This window comes from Pelodiscus sinensis, chromosome 11, assembly GCF_052426305.1.
Source record: "Pelodiscus sinensis isolate ZL-2025 chromosome 11, ASM5242630v1, whole genome shotgun sequence".
Classification (NCBI taxonomy): Eukaryota; Metazoa; Chordata; order Testudines; family Trionychidae; genus Pelodiscus; species Pelodiscus sinensis.
Window position 1 is genome coordinate 6,421,608 of NC_143062.1, and position 19,025 is coordinate 6,440,632.

The window sequence follows — 19,025 nt, forward strand, 5'->3', positions numbered from 1 at the left end:
GCCCTTGGGTTGTGTGGAACAGTAAGATGAGGCTGGTGAATCTGACTGAAGAAACTCCGCCCAGTACAAAGTGATTGGGATGTGAGAGCGCAAGATGGTTTTCTCTGCCGCCCTTTGGTATCTCTGTTGTGTGATCTTGTGGCTGGAGCTAGCTCCTTTCCAAAGAGACGCAGGGACGCTAAAATGTGTGAATTCTGGTTTGTCTCGATGTATTGTTTCCTGTCGGTTTTGGTTTCCAGGTGTCGATCAAGTTTGGGTCTACCTAGTTCAGGTTCCGCGACAGAAGGTGGAAAGAGAAGGTACTGCGACCTTAATTGGGATCACGAATTGCGCGAGCGCTTGCCCATAGAATTGTGCTGTGTTCGCGTGGTTTTTGGTTCAGATCTCTCCTGTCTCAGACGCTTTGGACCAAAGCTGAGAACCTTTGACAATGAAATGGCAGGCAAAATGTAGCACATGGGTTTGAGTGCGTCAGTGCTCGGTGTTTGCATGCAGTGGGCAGATTCCATGGCCAAGTCTGTTTGATTGCGGGCGAATGAATTGGATAAATGCACTCAGCCCCTCCTAGAAGATGAGCAGGCCACTCCCAGAAGCAGAATCTCCCAGGTAGACAGCCGTCAAGCGGGGCATCGGATGAATTCTACTTGGGATGAAGGGCAGGGCTCTAGACACGTCAGGCGTGGAATCTGGTCTCTGGAAAGGGTATTGTCTGCAGGATGCCCTTGTATACAAAAGGGGGGATTCTATCTCCTTGTCAGAGAAAGGAGTGAGTGGGGAGACCCTCACTTCTGAGAAACTCCTGGCACCTTGGAGTTTGGGGTGGAGGGTCATTCTGAGGGCCTTCATCTGCCTGGTCTGCAGGAGGGGATGGTAGAAATCTGGAGCACATCGATGTTGCTTTTCACGCAAAGCTCTTGAAGCACTTTACAATGGATAAGCACCGTTAGAATGAGACATAAGATGTTTGCCCCCTTTCTCAGCGAGAGATGCACATCTGTTGTCCACCCCAGAACAATTATTTACACCGTGTTTGATAGAATCATAGAATAATAGGACTGGAAGGGACCTCGAGAGGTCATCGAGTCCAGCCCCCCGCCCTCAAGGCAGGACCAAGCTCCCTCTACACCATCCCTGACAGATGTCTATCTAACCTGTTCTTAAATATCTCCAGAGAGGGAGATTCCTCCACCTCCCTTGGCAATTTATTCCAATATTTGACCACCCTGACAGTTAGGAACTTTTTCCTAATGTCCAATCTAAACCTCCCCTGCAGCACTTTAAGCCCATTACTCCTTGTCCTGTCCTCAGAAACCAAGAGGAACAAATTTTCTCCTTCCTCCTTGTGACACCCTTTTAGATATTTGAAAACCGCTATCATGTCCCCCCTTAATCTTCTTTTTTCAAAACTAAACAAGCCCAGTTCATGAAGCCTGGCTTCATAGGTCATGTTCTCTAAACCTTTAATCATTCTTGTCGCTCTTCTCTGTACCCTTTCCAATTTCTCCACATCTTTCTTGAAATGTGGCGCCCAGAACTGGACACAGTACTCCAGCTGAGGCCTAACTAGTGCAGAGTAGAGCGGCAGAATGACTTCACGAGTTTTGCTTACAACACACCTGTTGATAATGAACAAGAGTGACTTTATTAAGTATAAAAAGTAGGATTTAAGTGGTTGTAAGTGATAACAGATAGATCAAAGTAAGTTACTAAACTAAAACAAAACAAAACACTCCAGGTAACCCTAATACACTAAGAGAAGTTGTTACAAATCCTAATTTCTCATCCTAGTTCTTATTTTAGGTAAAGTCTGTCTCAGGTCAGAGCTAATCTATCTTCTGACCTGGGTCTAGCAGCTTCTCTCCAACCCTGTCCGTAGAGGGTTTTTTTTTTGTTTTGTTTGTTTGTTTCCAGGTCTTTTCATGTATCCTTTTGGAGTGGGAACAATTTCCCCGGGGCGGGAAGTCTTTGTTTAGTTCTCCCCAATTCCTGTGGAAAAGTACAACATTGAATTCCAGCAGCAGGTGGCGTGTTCACATGTCTTTGTAGGACCAATCACAATCCAGACTACAGGAAAAATAAGACTATTCACAGATCGTTGCTTTGAGCACTGGACCATTAAGTTCCTTGAGTACTGCTACTGGTCTTCATTACCCTATCTAGCAATGTAGGAGGGGCTTGTGTCATCATTCTAAGTTCATAATACAAGAGTGATACGTGCACGCCAATAGAATAGACACCACCAGGGGGCTCTCCAAGGATAGCTTACCTGCCCCAATATGCATTCAACATCTATGAGTGATGCATATTCACATTCAAAACCACATTTCCATCCAAGTATGGGGAAGCAGCATCACAATAGTGATCCTCATCGACCCATTTTAAACTTACCCCGAAGCGTCAGCAAGAGCCTGCCTGGGGCTCCTGGGACCCCTGCGTGATGCAGTGGCCCAACTGCCTCGGCTTCATGCGAGTGAGTGTCTCTGCCATCAGGCACCAGGTGGGGGTGGTGTCAGCGCCGCAGGGAGCTGGTAAAAGACCCTCTTTGGGTGTGCAAGAAAAGTACCTTCTCTCTGCCTCTGGCTCCCAATGCTGTGGGACAGCGCCGAGACCCCTTGTCTGACAGCTGGTCAGCTCCGAGCTCAGTCCCTTCGGGAAGGCAGGCCCCTTGCGGACAGCACAGAGCTCCGGGCCACCTGCTTGTCCTACGAGGCGTTCCTAGTGCTGCTCAGGGCCCCGCCCCCACCAACGCCAGCACTGTGGGATTGTCATGCTGTGTCCGGGGCCAGTCAGCATCCAGCAGCTTGGCAGGGCCATTCACTACGAGGGGTCTGCGCAGAACATCTTTTGTGAGTGGGGACTCCCAGAACGAGGCCCCTGGGGAGAGACTGCTGCCTTTTGCACCTCCTGGGCCCTAGGGAGAGACGGCCGCCTTTCTCACCTCCTGGGCCCTGGGGAGAGACTGCTGCCTTTCTCACCTCCTGGGACCTGGGGAGAGACTGCTGCCTTTCTCACCTCCTGGGCCCTGGGGAGAGACTGCTGCCTTTCTCACCTCCTGGGCCCTGGGGAGAGACTGCCGCCTTTCTCACCCCTGAGCCCTGGGGAGAGACTGCCCCCTTTCTCACCTCCTGGGCCCTGGGGAGAGACTGCCGCCTTTCTCACCCCTGAGCCCTGGGGAGAGACTGCTGCCTTTCTCACCTCCTGGGCCCTGGGGAGAGACTGCTGCCTTTCTCACCTCCTGGGCCCTGGGGAGAGACTGCCGCCTTTCTCACCTCCTGGGCCCAGGGGAGAGACTGCCGCCTTTCTCACCTCCTGGGCCCTGGGGAGAGACTGCCGCCTTTCTCACCTCCTGGGCCCTGGGGAGAGACTGCCGCCTTTCTCACCTCCTGGGCCCTGGGGAGAGACTGCCGCCTTTCTCACCTCCTGGGCCCTGGAGAGAGACTGCCGCCTTTCTCACCTCCTGGGCCCTAGGGAGAGACTGCCGCCTTTCTCACCTCCTGGGCCCTGGGGAGAGACTGCCGCCTTTCTCACCTCCTGGGCCCTGGGGAGAGACTGCCGCCTTTCTCACCTCCTGGGCCCTGGGGAGAGACTGCTGCCTTTCTCACCTCCTGGGCCCTGGGGAGAGACTGCTGCCTTTTGCACCTCCTGGGCCCTAGGGAGAGACTGCTGCCTTTCTCACCTCCTGGGCCCTAGGGAGAGACTGCTGCCTTTCTCACCTCCTGGGCCCTAGGGAGAGACTGCTGCCTTTCTCACCTCCTGGGCCCTGGGGAGAGACTGCCGCCTTTCTCACCTCCTGGGCCCTAGGGAGAGACTGCCGCCTTTCTCACCTCCTGGGCCCTGGGGAGAGACTGCCGCCTTTCTCACCTCCTGGGCCCTGGGGAGAGACTGCCGCCTTTCTCACCTCCTGGGCCCTAGGGAGAGACTGCCGCCTTTCTCACCTCCTGGGCCCTGGGGAGAGACTGCCGCCTTTCTCACCTCCTGGGCCCTGGGGAGAGACTGCCGCCTTTCTCACCTCCTGGGCCCTGGGGAGAGACTGCCGCCTTTCTCACCTCCTGGGCCCTGGGGAGAGACTGCCGCCTTTCTCACCTCCTGGGCCCTGGGGAGAGACTGCCGCCTTTCTCACCTCCTGGGCCCTGGGGAGAGACTGCCGCCTTTCTCACCTCCTGGGCCCTGGGGAGAGACTGCCGCCTTTCTCACCTCCTGGGCCCTGGGGAGAGACTGCCGCCTTTCTCACCTCCTGGGCCCTGGGGAGAGACTGCCGCCTTTCTCACCTCCTGGGCCCTGGGGAGAGACTGCCGCCTTTCTCACCTCCTGGGCCCTGGGGAGAGACTGCCGCCTTTCTCACCTCCTGGGCCCTGGGGAGAGACTGCCGCCTTTCTCACCTCCTGGGCCCTGGGGAGAGACTGCCGCCTTTCTCACCTCCTGGGCCCTGGGGAGAGACTGCCGCCTTTCTCACCTCCTGGGCCCTGGGGAGAGACTGCCGCCTTTCTCACCTCCTGGGCCCTGGGGAGAGACTGCCGCCTTTCTCACCTCCTGGGCCCTGGGGAGAGACTGCCGCCTTTCTCACCTCCTGGGCCCTGGGGAGAGACTGCTGCCTTTTGCACCTCCTGGGCCCTGGGGAGAGACTGCCGCCTTTCTCACCTCCTGGGCCCTGGGGAGAGACTGCTGCCTTTTGCACCTCCTGGGCCCTAGGGAGAGACTGCTGCCTTTCTCACCTCCTGGGCCCTGGGGAGAGACTGCTGCCTTTCTCACCTCCTGGGCCCTGGGGAGAGACTGCCGCCTTTCTCACCTCCTGGGCCCTGGGGAGAGACTGCTGCCTTTTGCACCTCCTGGGCCCTAGGGAGAGACTGCTGCCTTTCTCACCTCCTGGGCCCTAGGGAGAGACTGCTGCCTTTCTCACCTCCTGGGCCCTGGGGAGAGACTGCTGCCTTTCTCACCTCCTGGGCCCTAGGGAGAGACTGCTGCCTTTCTCACCTCCTGGGCCCTGGGGAGAGACTGCCGCCTTTCTCACCTCCTGGGCCCTGGGGAGAGACTGCCGCCTTTCTCACCTCCTGGGCCCTGGGGAGAGACTGCCGCCTTTCTCACCTCCTGGGCCCTGGGGAGAGACTGCCGCCTTTTGCACCTCCTGGGCCCTGGGGAGAGACTGCTGCCTTTTGCACCTCCTGGGCCCTGGGGAGAGACTGCCGCCTTTCTCACCTCCTGGGCCCTGGGGAGAGACTGCTGCCTTTTGCACCTCCTGGGCCCTGGGGAGAGACTGCTGCCTTTCTCACCTCCTGGGCCCTGGGGAGAGACTGCTGCCTTTCTCACCTCCTGGGCCCTGGGGAGAGACTGCTGCCTTTCTCACCTCCTGGGCCCTAGGGAGAGACTGCTGCCTTTCTCACCTCCTGGGCCCTGGGGAGAGACTGCCGCCTTTCTCACCTCCTGGGCCCTGGAGAGAGACTGCCGCCTTTCTCACCTCCTGGGCCCTAGGGAGAGACTGCCGCCTTTCTCACCTCCTGGGCCCTGGGGAGAGACTGCCGCCTTTCTCACCTCCTGGGCCCTGGGGAGAGACTGCCGCCTTTCTCACCTCCTGGGCCCTGGGGAGAGACTGCCGCCTTTCTCACCTCCTGGGCCCTGGGGAGAGACTGCCGCCTTTCTCACCTCCTGGGCCCTGGGGAGAGACTGCCGCCTTTCTCACCTCCTGGGCCCTGGGGAGAGACTGCCGCCTTTCTCACCTCCTGGGCCCTGGGGAGAGACTGCCGCCTTTCTCACCTCCTGGGCCCTGGGGAGAGACTGCCGCCTTTCTCACCTCCTGGGCCCTGGGGAGAGACTGCCGCCTTTCTCACCCCCTGGGCCCTGGAGAGAGACTGCTGCCTTTCTCACCCCCTGGGCCCTGGAGAGAGACTGCTGCCTTTCTCACCTCCTGGGCCCTGGGGAGAGACTGCTGCCTTTCTCACCTCCTGGGCCCTGGGGAGAGACTGCTGCCTTTCTCACCTCCTGGGCCCTGGGGAGAGACTGCTGCCTTTCTCACCTCCTGGGCCCTGGGAGAGACTGCTGCCTTTCTCACCTCCTGGACCCTGGGGAGAGACTGCTGCCTTTCTCACCTCCTGGGCCCTGGGGAGAGACTGCTGCCTTTCTCACCTCCTGGGCCCTGGGGAGAGACTGCTGCCTTTTGCACCTCCTGAGCCCTGGGGAGAGACTGCTGCCTTTTGCACCTCCTGAGCCCTGGGGAGAGACTGCCGCCTTTCTCACCTCCTGGGCCCTGGGGAGAGACTGCTGCATTTCTCACCTCCTGGGCCCTGGGGAGAGACTGCCGCCTTTCCCACCTCCTGGGCCCTGGGGAGAGACTGCCGCCTTTCTCACCTCCTGGGCCCTGGGGAGAGACTGCCGCCTTTCTCACCTCCTGGGCCCTAGGGAGAGACTGCCGCCTTTCTCACCTCCTGGGCCCTGGGGAGAGACTGCCGCCTTTCTCACCTCCTGGGCCCTGGGGAGAGACTGCCGCCTTTCTCACCTCCTGGGCCCTGGGGAGAGACTGCCGCCTTTCTCACCTCCTGGGCCCTGGGGAGAGACTGCCGCCTTTCTCACCTCCTGGGCCCTGGGGAGAGACTGCCGCCTTTCTCACCTCCTGGGCCCTGGGGAGAGACTGCCGCCTTTCTCACCTCCTGGGCCCTGGGGAGAGACTGCCGCCTTTCTCACCTCCTGGGCCCTGGGGAGAGACTGCCGCCTTTCTCACCTCCTGGACCCTGGGGAGAGACTGCCGCCTTTCTCACCTCCTGGGCCCTGGGGAGAGACTGCCGCCTTTCTCACCTCCTGGGCCCTGGGGAGAGACTGCTGCCTTTCTCACCTCCTGGGCCCTGGGGAGAGACTGCCGCCTTTCTCACCTCCTGGGCCCTGGGGAGAGACTGCCGCCTTTCTCACCTCCTGGGCCCTGGGGAGAGACTGCCGCCTTTCTCACCTCCTGGGCCCTGGGGAGAGACTGCCGCCTTTCTCACCTCCTGGGCCCTGGGGAGAGACTGCTGCCTTTCTCACCTCCTGGGCCCTGGGGAGAGACTGCTGCCTTTCTCACCTCCTGGGCCCTGGAGAGAGACTGCTGCCTTTCTCACCTCCTGGGCCCTGGGGAGAGACTGCTGCCTTTCTCACCTCCTGGGCCCTGGGGAGAGACTGCTGCCTTTCTCACCTCCTGGGCCCTGGGGAGAGACTGCTGCCTTTCTCACCTCCTGGGCCCTGGGGAGAGACTGCTGCCTTTCTCACCTCCTGGGCCCTGGGGAGAGACTGCTGCCTTTCTCACCCCTGGGCCCTGGGGAGAGACTGCTGCCTTTCTCACCTCCTGAGCCCTGGGGAGAGACTGCCGCCTTTTGCACCTCCTGAGCCCTGGGGAGAGACTGCCGCCTTTTGCACCTCCTGAGCCCTGGGGAGAGACTGCTGCCTTTCTCACCTCCTGGGCCCTGGGGAGAGACTGCTGCCTTTCTCACCTCCTGGACCCTGGGGAGAGACTGCTGCCTTTCTCACCTCCTGGGCCCTGGGGAGAGACTGCTGCATTTCTCACCTCCTGGGCCCTGGGGAGAGACTGCTGCCTTTTGCACCTCCTGAGCCCTGGGGAGAGACTGCTGCCTTTTGCACCTCCTGAGCCCTGGGGAGAGACTGCTGCCTTTCTCACCTCCTGGGCCCAGGGGAGAGACTGCCGCCTTTCTCACCTCCTGGGCCCTGGGGAGAGACTGCTGCATTTCTCACCTCCTGGGCCCTGGGGAGAGACTGCCGCCTTTCCCACCCCCTGGGCCCTCGGGAGAGACTGCTGCCTTTCTCACCTCCTGGGCCCTGGGGAGAGACTGCCGCCTTTCTCACCTCCTGGGCCCTGGGGAGAGACTGCTGCCTTTCTCACCTCCTGGGCCCTGGGGAGAGACTGCCGCCTTTCTCACCTCCTGGGCCCTGGGGAGAGACTGCCGCCTTTCTCACCTCCTGGGCCCTGGAGAGAGACTGCCGCCTTTCTCACCTCCTGGACCCTGGGGAGAGACTGCCGCCTTTCTCACCTCCTGGGCCCTAGGGAGAGACTGCTGCCTTTCTCACCTCCTGGGCCCTGGGGAGAGACTGCCGCCTTTCTCACCTCCTGGGCCCTAGGGAGAGACTGCCGCCTTTCTCACCCCCGGGCCTGCATTTTTGCGGATGCCTGGAGGTGCCGGAACTGCGTGTGGGGAGGGGGCAGCAGCAACCCCAGACTTGTAGACAAGGTTTACACTGGGGCAGGCAATCATTTTTAATGGGGGGCACTCCCAGATTGCGGTAAGTGTTCAACAGCCCCACTTTTCTATGGAGGGGGAGCAGGGTCTGGGATGGAGGTTGGGTGCAGAAGGAGCTTGGGGTAAGGGGCTGGGGTTCAGGAGAGACTGTGGGGTCTGAGGGAGTTTGGGTTGAAAGAGGGAGTTGTGACCTGGAGCAGAGGCCTGGCGTGCAGGGCCTGGGAGGGGGTTGTGACTTGGGGCGGGAGGAGGAGGGGGCAGCGTTGTGACTTGGGGCAGGGGCTTGGGGCGCAGGGTCCGGAGGGGGTTTGACCCGGGGCGGGGGGGAGGGGGCAGCGTTGTGACTTGGGGCAGGGGCTTGGGGCGCAGGGTCCGGAGGGGGTTTGACCTGGGGCGGGGGGGGAGGGGGCAGCGTTGTGACTTGGGGCAGGGGCTTGGGGCGCAGGGTCCGGAGGGGGTTTGACCCGGGGCGGGGGGGAGGGGGCAGCGTTGTGACTTGGGGCAGGGGCTTGGGGCGCAGGGTCCGGAGGGGGTTTGACCTGGGGCGGGGGGGGAGGGGGCAGCGGAGTGATTTTGGTGGGGGGGCAGCGCCTGAAGCCCCCCGCAGAGCGGCACAGGGAGCAGCCGGCGCTGCGGGCGGGTCCTGCCTCTGCCCTGAGGTCGGTGGGGCTATGTCCTGGGCTCTGAGGCGAGCGGGGGAAGACGCAGGGCTGGTGACTTGGGGGCGCGGTGCTCGCAGGGGACAGAGCAGCCTCCTGGGTCAGCCTGGGAGTTTGTTCAGGGACCCGGGCAGCCTTCCCACTTGTTAGTCGTCCCCTCTCGCCCGCCTTGAGGCGGCAGAGACACCCGAGCGAACTCCCCGGCCCTGCTGGCCAGGCCGTGAGGGTCTCCGTCTCTGGCACCTTTCTCCTCTTCTCTGGGCTGGGCTCCTGCCTCCCTTCCAGTCACCTGCCTCTCGCTCCCGTTGCCCTGCCCGAGTCCCTCCTGCTGGGCCGGGCTGCTGACAGCCGGAGCTGGCTCTGTGTGCGCATTCGCCTTGTGCACCCTCCCGGAGCAGCGCCTGTCGGCACGGCCACTGCGGCAAGCCTCCGATGGCTCCAGAGCGCCCCCGCCCCCCGCAGTCGCAGAGAGGCCCAGGCGCTCGTGGCAAGGGACGCTCGCCCACGCGCTGCAGGGGGCAAAACGCCTCAAGGTCGCTGCTCACTCCGGCCAGGTGAAGGCTCGTTCTGAGCTCATGCGTGGCGATGAGTCAGACCCTGCACGTGTGAGCAAGAGCCGAACCGCCGCCTCCCAGCCTCGGCCGCCCACCCCGGACGCTTCGCAGCAGGAGATGGCCGTCGGAATAGGGGTGGGGAATCCCCCGGCCCTGCAGGTGGCCGGCTGAAGCCCTGAGGCCTGGGCGCTTGGAACGGTCGTTGTCTTCCATCCGTTTGTGGAAGTGGGAGCTCGACCCGCTCGGCGCAGGAAGAGGCGCGCTGCGGTCGTTTCTGGAAGGCCCGCCTGGGTGCTCTGCGGGCTGCGCTGTGCAGGAGATCCCCTCTGTCCTCCCGGCCTCCGCTTCAGCAGAGAGCTCGCAGCAGCACCTGCCCATCAGCCTCCTGCGCAGGGCCATGCTGTAAGTCCCCCGCCCGAGCAGGCTCCCTATTGGTGTCCCCACTGCCCCAGTTCAGGAGACGCCCCCTCCTGAGCCCACCACTTAATGCTGGCGAAGCCAATGCGACCTGATCCTGGAGCTCTGGCAGCCTGCTCATTACTGGTCTCTGTAGCCATCATTCCGTGGCAGCTCAGAGGGCAGAGGAGAGACAGGCCCCTGCGGTGGGTCCCCTGAGTACAGCGTGGCCGTAGGACAGCGTCGCTCATGGGCCACCTTCCTTTTCGCCGCTGTTTCAGAATTCCATGGGAGCGAGTTTGCGCCTCATCCCCAAGGACGGTGAGAAGGGCTGTCGTCTTACGCTGACAGGGCCAGACCTTGCAGGGGCCCCCGTGACTCTTGCAGCCGCGGTCGAAAGGGCGAATGGTCGGGGCTGGCTGACACCGGCCGGCACACAGGTAATGCCCTCCATGGAGGAGTGGCGCGCTCAGGGTACGTGGACGGTACAGGTTCGCCATGTGAGAGCTCGTTCCACTAGTGCTCAGGCAGTTCAGCCGGCGCTGGGCCCACCTTTACCAGACCCGTAGACACGTCCCGATTCAGTGCCCACGCTGGCTCCTGCCCGCTTCCAAGCAGATCAGCACTTGTCAGTCCCCAGGAGTGGGACCCGCGTGGACAGTCTGAGAGCTCTTCCCTACGGTGACTGGCGCTTTGGGGTGTGGTTGGCGTGGGTGCCACGGCCTGGCCCCCTTCCCTGCTGGGGCTCTGGACTGCAAAGTGAAGGAGTGAAGGACGGTTGGGTCTGCTCTGCCCTTGGTGGCCTCATGCGAAAGGGGCATGGACCTCTGGAGCACGGGCACAGCCCAGTGCCTTGCTGGCCAAACGCTCCCTACGGCGCCAGCGTGGGGTGTCTGTGCACCGGAGATGGAACCGGAGCGGGCAGCCCCACGGCCTGCCTTTCTGCAAGGTAGGTTACGCTCCTTCCCGCCGCGGTAGCGCTCTGGCTTCTGGGTTTGGCTGCGCTGGGTCTGGGATAACTAGCACATCCCGGGCGCGTGCTGTGCGCTACCTCTCCGAGCTGGGCTCTGCAGCGCCTTGGGCGCCTCGCCAACCCGGGTCGGACGTGGGCAGTGAACACGTTCGAGACGCTCTTGCCGTGTGCGATGAGGGCTCGTCTCGCCTGCCCACCCACCTGAAACCTCCCGGGGCTCTGCTGTCCCGATGGCCCCCGGCGCGCACGCCGCGCTTTGGGAGTGGGCAGCGCACTGCGGCTGCCTTGTGAAGTGTGGCCGGTGGCCCCCGCTGGGGGCAGGTCTCCAGGGCCTTGGCTGAACTAGAGCAGGAGCGTTCGGCCCCCGACGGCGGGCTCCCTTCTGGGAAGCAATGGCTGACATGCCTGTGGTAGCGCGTCGGGGTCCCCCCGCCTCCTGCACCCCCGTAGTGGCACGGACAGACTCCGCCAGCCAGTAGAATAGAGGGAGTTTACAGGGCAGGCCTGGGATGCCTCAGCCCCCCTTGAGATGGGAGAGCCTGGGCCCCTAAATCCCAGCCCCCTTGCTTAGGCTGCTTCCTCCATGATACCAGACAGAAACTAAAACTCTCTTCTAGCTCTGCCCCCCAGGCAGGTGCTGGTCTCCGCCCCCCTCCCTTTGTCTCTCCCTGGGAGGCTGAGCCTGGGTGTCTGGGTTAATCTGCATGTGGGAGAGTCGGTGAGAATCTCCCATCGCAGCGCAGGGGGACCCGGGTCACAGAGCAGGCAGCCCCCCACTGCGCCACAGCGCCGGGTAAGCCCAAAGCCAGTGATGGACAGGGCCCGCACGGGGCTTCAGGGCCTCGGAACTCCTTGGCCATTGGCTGCGCCTGACACTGGTGAGGGGTGGGAGGAAAAGGCCCGGCCCAGTACTCGGTTGTGTTGCTGGAAGCCGCCCAGCCATGGCTGCGGGAAGCCGCTCTGTGACTGCCCCAGCCAGGCTGGCATGGGCGTTGGATGCCTGCTGGGCGGGGCCCCGTGTGCTCGGTGCTGCACCCGGGCGCGCCCCCTCCCATAGCTGGCTGAGGCGAGAGGCGCTTGTGGGCAGAGGCGGCGGGACGGGCCGGTTCTTAGCCAGCCAGGAGCAGGGATCTCGGCCACCCTCCAGGGCTCCCTCTGCGCCGCGTAGCTGCCTAGTAAGCCCCAGCAGGCAGCTGCCACGGCTTGGGAGAGCCAGGCTCCCTGGGCCCCAGCAGGCAGGGCTGGATGAAGAACGGGGCTTTGGGGGCTGCAGGAGGGGAGCACACTGCCCTCCCCCCAGAGCTGTGTCCCTGCGCGCTTTGGGAAGGCCTGTTCCCCTGGCTCCCACTGGCTGGGAATCGCAGCCAATGGGTGCTGTGGGGGGCGGTGCCTGCAGGTGAGTGCGAGGCACATGGAGCCTCTACATCAAACAGGAGCTGTCCCAGGTAAGCACCTTGCACCCCAGTCTCCTGCTTCAGCCCCGAGCGCCCTCCACTACCCTAGCTCCCTCTAGAGCTCACACCCCAACCCAGAGCTCCCTCCTGCACCCTCCCCCCAACATTCTGCCTGGAGCCCCCTGGTGTACCCCAAACCCCTCATCCCTGAACCCCCCACTGCACACCCCTTGGCCCCACCCTCTCCGCGACAGCCCCAGGATCCAGCAGCATCCTGTCCCTGTGGCTTGCGGGTTGCAGCACCACCGTCTCTCCGTGGCTTGCCCTGGATTGCCCATCAGGGCAGGCTCGTGGCTTTGGCCAGTGTGGGACCAGTTAATGCCATGGTTCTGTGATCTGAAACACCAGAATCTTCCCCTTCCCACACTGACGACCTAAGAACATCAGAGCGGCCAGGCTGGGTGAGACCAAAGGTCCCTCCAGCCCAGTGTCCAGTCTGCCCACAGTGGCCAGCGCCAAGTGCCCCAGAGGGAGTGAACAGAGCAGGGAATCCTCACGTGATCCCTCCCATCACCCCTTCCCAGCTTTGGGAGAACAGAGGCCAGGGACACCGTCCCTACCCATCCTGGCTAACAGCCATTGATGGACCTAACTGCCATGAATCTAGCTAGCTCTTTTTGGAGCCCTGTTAAAGTCCTGGCTTTCACCACATCCTCTGGCAAGGAGTTCCACAGGTTGACTGTGTGCTGCGTGAAGAAAAACTTCCTTTGGTTTGTTTGAAACCTGCTGCCCATTCATGTCATGGGGTGACCCCTGGTTCTTGTGTTACGGGAACAAGTCGATAACTTTTCCTTACTCACTTTCTCCACCCCAGCCATGATTGCATAGACCTCGATCATAGCCTGGAGGCGGCTCTTTTCTAAGCTGAAAAGCCGTCATCTGATGAGTCTGCCCTCGTATGGCAGCTGTTCCAAACCACTCACCTGTGCACTGACAGGGCCGTCAGGAAGCTGTGTACCCCAGCACCCCTGTGCCACTGCCACATCCATGCTGGCCCCCAGCCCTGGGACCCCTCCGTGCCAGGCCCGAAGACAGCGCCTGTGCGCCCGTCCGCCCTGCCTTCAGACCCCGCTCCCCACATTTACTTAAGGCCTCAGGTGCCTGCTGCCGCTTGTGCCCCGAAGAGGCTCTCAGTGCGGGGTGCCCAAGCCAGGTGTGAGTGAGAGCGCCCCATCTTGGCCTGGCTCCGAAAGACGGGCCACGTGCCCCTGGTCTGCGTGGGGCAATGGGGCCGGGCCAGGGGGGGACAGCCACTGCACAGGGACACTCCCATTTCTGCTTATTCAGCTCCCCCCAGTGCCTCTCTGCCAGTGGCCGCCCCATACACCCATGTGGCTGCCCCAGTCTCAGCCCGCAGACCTGCGCAGTCTGAGCCTTAACCTCAGAAGAACTCCAGGATGGTGCGTGGTGGCGCTCGGGCCAGAGGGCCCCTCCGAACCTGGGTCAGGTGGCCTGGAGAGGCAGCTGGCTCACTAAGGGCTCCCCAGTTCACCTGGACCTGTTCCCAGTTCCCCTGCCCTGCCTGCACCCACGGGAGGGTGGCTCGACGCTTTGGGTGCTGGTGTGGAACTGGAGAGAGCTGGGTTCAATTCCTGCTTTGCCACACCCTCCCGTGGCCAAAGCCCTCGGGCCGCATTTACATGGCACGTCTGTCAGCCGCGCTTCGGAGGAAACCCGCCCCCGACTGGCACAAGCGCCACCCGCTGAAGCACTGTGCTGGGCTGTGGGGGAGCGCAGCTGCAAGAGCCGTCCTGCTGTGCCTTTGGGCAGCCTGGCGGGTAGACTTGGCCTGAGCCTCTGAACCTCCACTCCTGCCTGCCACGGGACGGCCCTGCCTCGCAGGCGTGAGGGCAGATCTGTGGCACAAGGTGGGGGCGGAGGTATTACGGGAAGGGAGCCCGGCTCGTGCGCTGGGTCCAGAGGACGTGGGGCGCCATGAAGCCCTCTTTCGAAAGTGACCACTGACCTTTGACCTCGGACAGCTGTGGAACTTCACCATGCAGAGGAAAAATGCCCAGCTGCCATTTCCCCCTTGCCAGACCCCTCTTGTCCTGCACTGGGTTTGCTCCTCCCTCTGCGGCTGCCTGACGGCGACCCTCGGGCCCCACGCACTGGGCAGCTCCTAGCTCTGGTGCTGGGAACGCCGGGGCTCAGCCGCCATAGGGAATAACAATCATTGACCCGGCCTTGCTCGGGGCTGGGGTGCAGGGCTCAGTCTGCAGGCTGCCCCTGGGAGAGGACGCCCCCAGCCCCCTCTTGCCGCAGCGGCTTGCTCGGGGCTGGGGTGCAAGGCTCAGTCTGCAGGCTGCCCCTGGGAGAGGACGCCCCCAGCCCCCTCTCGCCGCAGCGGCTTGGGCCCAGGGGAGCAGCGCCTCCCCATGGCCGCTGCAGCTCCAGCGGGCACAGCCGGGGGAGGGGGGCAAGTCCCCGACTGGGGCAGGTCCAGATCCACCTGCCCCCTGCACCCTCCAGCCAAAGCGAGGAATAGAGCAAAGTGCACTTTCTCCTCACTCCCTGGCAAAGGGCCAACAATGTTCCTGTAGGAATGGGGGAGGGACTGCAGCCCCTCTGCCCTCCTTAAAGGGGTAGTCCTGGGTGGGGGGGATGGCCCCAGCCAGCCAGCCTCCTCCGCCTGCCTGGTAATTCTGTCTCTCTTCTGCATGGTTCGGTGGGTCCCCATACAAATCAGAGGGAAGGGGGAACTTCAGACCCTCCCCCCCCGAACAACACAACCAAGCCCTGGTCTTGCTTTGGAGAAGAGGAAGCTGCCTGCCAAATACGATGGTCCTAGAGCTTACCATTTAGGAGCAGTTCTTGGACGGATGGATGGACTGACTTGATCACACTCGCGGACAGACGGACGGACAGGTTTGCTCTCGCGGACAGGTGGATGCACAGACAGGTTCACGCTCACAGACAGGCGGACAAACAGGCTCGCTCTCACAGACGGGAACAGACAGGCTTGTGCTTACGGACAGGCGGATGGACAGGCAGACAAGACAGGCGTGCGCGTGCTGATGTGCAGGTGGACAAACAGTCTTGCTCGCGCTCACAGATGTTCTCGAATACACAGCCGATTACTGTGTGCACAGGAGTTCCAGTCATGGCCAAAGACCCTATTGTGACAGGTTCTGTAAAAATACAGAGCAGACCAACCAGTGCTGAGTGGTGCACATCCCAGGAGCCGCACTTCAGCAGCAATTACTCACCCTGGGCCTGTTTGTGCCCGAGCCGCTGTTAGCACTGGTGGGTTGAACCTCCCTGCAGATGCAGGCCGAATGTGCATCGGCTGGGGCTGGAGCAAACGCCCCAGAGTCGGCCTGTAGTGGGGGGAGATGCTGCAGTAGCGAGGGGCTGCCAGAGACCAGGCTCTCCTGTCTTGAGTGGGGAAGTGAAAGAGAAGCCAGGGCGGCTAATTAAGTTCTGTAGCCAGAGCAACAGGCCCTTGTGTGTTGTGTGTGCCGGGAGAGCGTCACCAAGTGCTGGAGAGTGACAGTCCTTCAGGGGTGCGTGTGATGGGAGAGCGACAATCCCTCTGGGGGTGCATGTGCCGGGAGAGCGTCGCAGGGTGCCGGAGAGTGACAGTCCTTCAGGGGTGCGTGTGCTGGGGGAGCGACAATCCCTCTGGGGGTGCGTGTGCTGGGAGAGTGTCACCGGGCGCTGGAGAGCGACAATCCCTCAGGGGGTGCGTGTGCTGGGAGAGCATTGCAGGGCGCCGGAGAGCGACAGTCCCTCAGGGGGTGCGTGTGCCGGGAGAGTGTCACCGGGCGCCGGAGAGCGACAATCCCTCGGGGCGGTGCGTATGCTGGGAGAGCATTGCAGGGCGCCGGAGAGCGACAGTCCCTCAGGGGGTGCGTGTGCTGGGAGAGCGGTGCCGGGTGCCGGAGAGCAACAGGCCCTTGGGTGCTGTGTGTGCCGGGAGAGCGTTGCCAGGTGCCGGAGAGTGACAGTCCTTAAGGGGTGCGTGTGCTGGGGGAGCAACAATCCCTCTGGGGGTGTGTGTGCCAGGAGAGCGTCGCCGGGTGCCGGAGAGTGACAGTCCTTCAGGGGTGCGTGTGCTGGAGGAGCGACAATCCCTCTGGGGGTGCGTGTGCTGGGAGAGTGTCACCAGGCGCCGGAGAGCAACAATCCCTCGGGGGGGTGCGTATGCTGGGAGAGCATTGCAGGGCGCCAGAGAGCGACAGTCCCTCGGGGGGGGTGCGTGTGCCGGGAGAGCGTCGCCGGATGCCAGAGAGCGACAATCCCTCTGGGGGGGTGTGTGCCGGGAGAGCGGCGCCGGAGAGTGACAGTCCCTCAGGGGGTGCGTGTGCCGGGAGAGCGGTGCTGGGTGCCGAAGAGCAACAGGCCCTTGGGTGCTGTGTGTGCCGGGAGAGCGGCACCGGAGAGTGACAGTCCTTCAGGGGTGCATGTGCTGGGGGAGCGACAATCCCTCAGGGGGGTGCGTATGCTGGGAGAGTGTCACCGGGCACCAGAAAGCGACAATCCCTCGGGGGGGTGCGTATGCTGGGAGAGTGTCACCGGGCACCAGAGAGCGACAATCCCTCGGGGGGGTGCGTATGCTGGGAGAGCGTCGCAGGGCGCCGGAGAGCGACAGTCCCTCGGGGTGCATGTGCCAGGAGAGCGTCGCTGGATGCCGGAGAGTGACAATCCCTCTGGGGGGGTGTGTGCCAGGAGAGCGACGCCGGAGAGTGACAGTCTCTCAGGGGGTGCATGTGCCGGGAGAGCGTCGCTGGGTGCCGGAGAGCGACAGTCCCTCGGGGGGTGCGTGTGCTGGGAGAGCGTTGCCGGGTGCTGGAGAGTGACAGTCCTTCAGGGGTGCGTGTGCTGGGGGAGCGACAATCCCTCTGGGGGTGCGTGTGCCGGGAGAGCGTCGCCGGATGCTGGAGAGCGACAGTCCCTCGGGGTGCGTGTGCCGGGAGAGCGTCGCCGGATGCTGGAGAGCGACAGTCCCTCGGGGTGCGTGTGCCGGGAGAGCGTCGCCGGATGCTGGAGAGCGACAGTCCCTCGGGGTGCATGTGCTGGGAGAGCGTTGCCGGAGAGCGACAGTCCCTCGGGGTGCGTGTGCCGGGAGAGCGTCGCTGGATGCTGGAGAGTGACAGTCCCTCAGGGGGTGCATGTGCTGGGAGAGCGTTGCCGGATGCCGGAGAGCGACAGTCCCTCGGGGGGTGCGTGTGCAAGAGAGCAGCACCGGAGGCCAGAGGGGACGCCCCCTGCGCGTGTGCTGTGTCTGACCCCACAGTGGCTCTTGCAGCGCGGGTGCAGACTGGAGCAGTGGGCGAGCCCTGGAGCAGGAGGCTTTTCCAGCCCTGAGCCGGTGCCCAGGTTCCAGAGGGCGGCCCCCAAGGGGCGGTGGGCGAAGGTCTGGGGCCAGGCCCTTGAGCATGCAAATGAAGCTGGTTCCTGTGGGATGTAGACTCTGGGATAATCTTTCGGGCCACAGCCCTTTTGCCCGGTCAGCAGGGTGTTGGGGGCTGTTTCGCTGCTCTCTGCTGGTCGGACTGGGAAGGGCCCCAATCCCCGGGGAAGCCGTTTTGACGGTGACGCCTGGAAGGTGCTAAGTGTCTTGAAGACGCTGCCGGGCGCGTGCCGCTGCTGGGGGCGTGCGGAGAGCACGGTTTGTTTCCCAGCGGCTGGCCGGAGGAGGATTGGACGCACTGCCGTGTCTCCGGTTCTCTGGGGCTAGCGCACGGGCTGCGATCAGAAGCACGTTCCCAGGACGAAGCTTTTCAGGTCCGGAGCCAGAGTAGGAAGCGAGGCGAGAGGCCGAGGGGCTCTCTGGGCGCAGGCTGCCTGGCTCCGTCAGCGCCGAAGGAGACAGGGATCTTTCCCCCAGCCGTTCTAGGGCCGCACGGTGCCAGGCTGACCTCTGGGCTCCTGAGCACGGACCCTCGGCACGTGCATGGGCCCTGCCTGAGTGACGAGCACCACTGGGCATCCTCAGTGCTCACTGCATGAGGCTGGGCCAAGTGCAGTCTGAGGCTTTCGCCTTCCGCTTCGTTGTGCCTTACGTCTGTGCCCAGTGGCTCCTGCCCCTGCCCAGGTGCTGTCTTCTCCCAGTGGGAAGCTCAGGGAATACCCCAAGCGTGGCCTGGGGGCTTGCGAGTCCCCCATGTCTTCAGCTCTTGGCTGCCCACTGCCTGAGCACCCAGCCCAAACCCTTCCGCCCACGGCGGCGTGCCAGCCCTCTTCCAGGCCAGCAGTCCGCCCCCGCCCACCGAGGCGTGGAGGCGAGCCGGGTTCCAAGCAGGGACCAAGAGGTCAACCCAGGTGCCGGGTTCCTCTCGCCCTGGTTTGTGGCGTTCCCCCCTCGTGCCGTCGTGAGCGGCCGTGCCCTCCAGTGCGCTCCCGAGGCCCATCCGCAGACACGATGTTCCGGGGCGAGTGGCCCCCGTCTCCACCAGTCGCAGCAGCTCCCCGGCGGTTTATCCTGCGACCCCTGTGTCCTGTCCTCCCCTCTGAGGAGTGGGGCGAGCTGTGCCAGGCTGGCTGCCCTGGCACTAACCACGCCAGCCGTGCCGTGGCAGATCCTGTGGCCAGCTCCTCAGCAGACCCCAGCTCTGCAGCAGAGCTGGCCGTTTGGGGGCTGCCGGCCACTGCTTACGAACCGGCTTGGCTCGGAATCACGGGGCTTTCCTGGCCCGTCCCTGCGTGTTTGGCGTGGCCGTCACCGCCTCCCTTGTCTCCGCAGGGAACCCTTGTGATTGGTGGCAAAGACGTGACCCTTGAGTACACGCCGTGCCCGGAGTTCTGGCGCTGCAAGCGGGTAAGTGCCGGCAGCG

The 19,025-nt window shown here is 63.0% G+C and overlaps 1 protein-coding gene across 3 annotated transcripts in view; it reads left to right on the forward strand.

Moving 5' to 3' along the window:
- Positions 1-19,025, forward strand: part of RBM6 (RNA binding motif protein 6) — a 78,851-nt gene that overhangs the window by 45,748 nt on the left and 14,078 nt on the right. For all 3 annotated transcript variants that reach the window (XM_075939552.2, XM_075939554.2, XM_075939553.2), the window contains exon 7: positions 18,935-19,009. In XM_075939552.2, the coding sequence (XP_075795667.2) occupies positions 18,935-19,009 (75 nt within the window). The remainder of the gene's footprint in view (positions 1-18,934; positions 19,010-19,025) is intronic.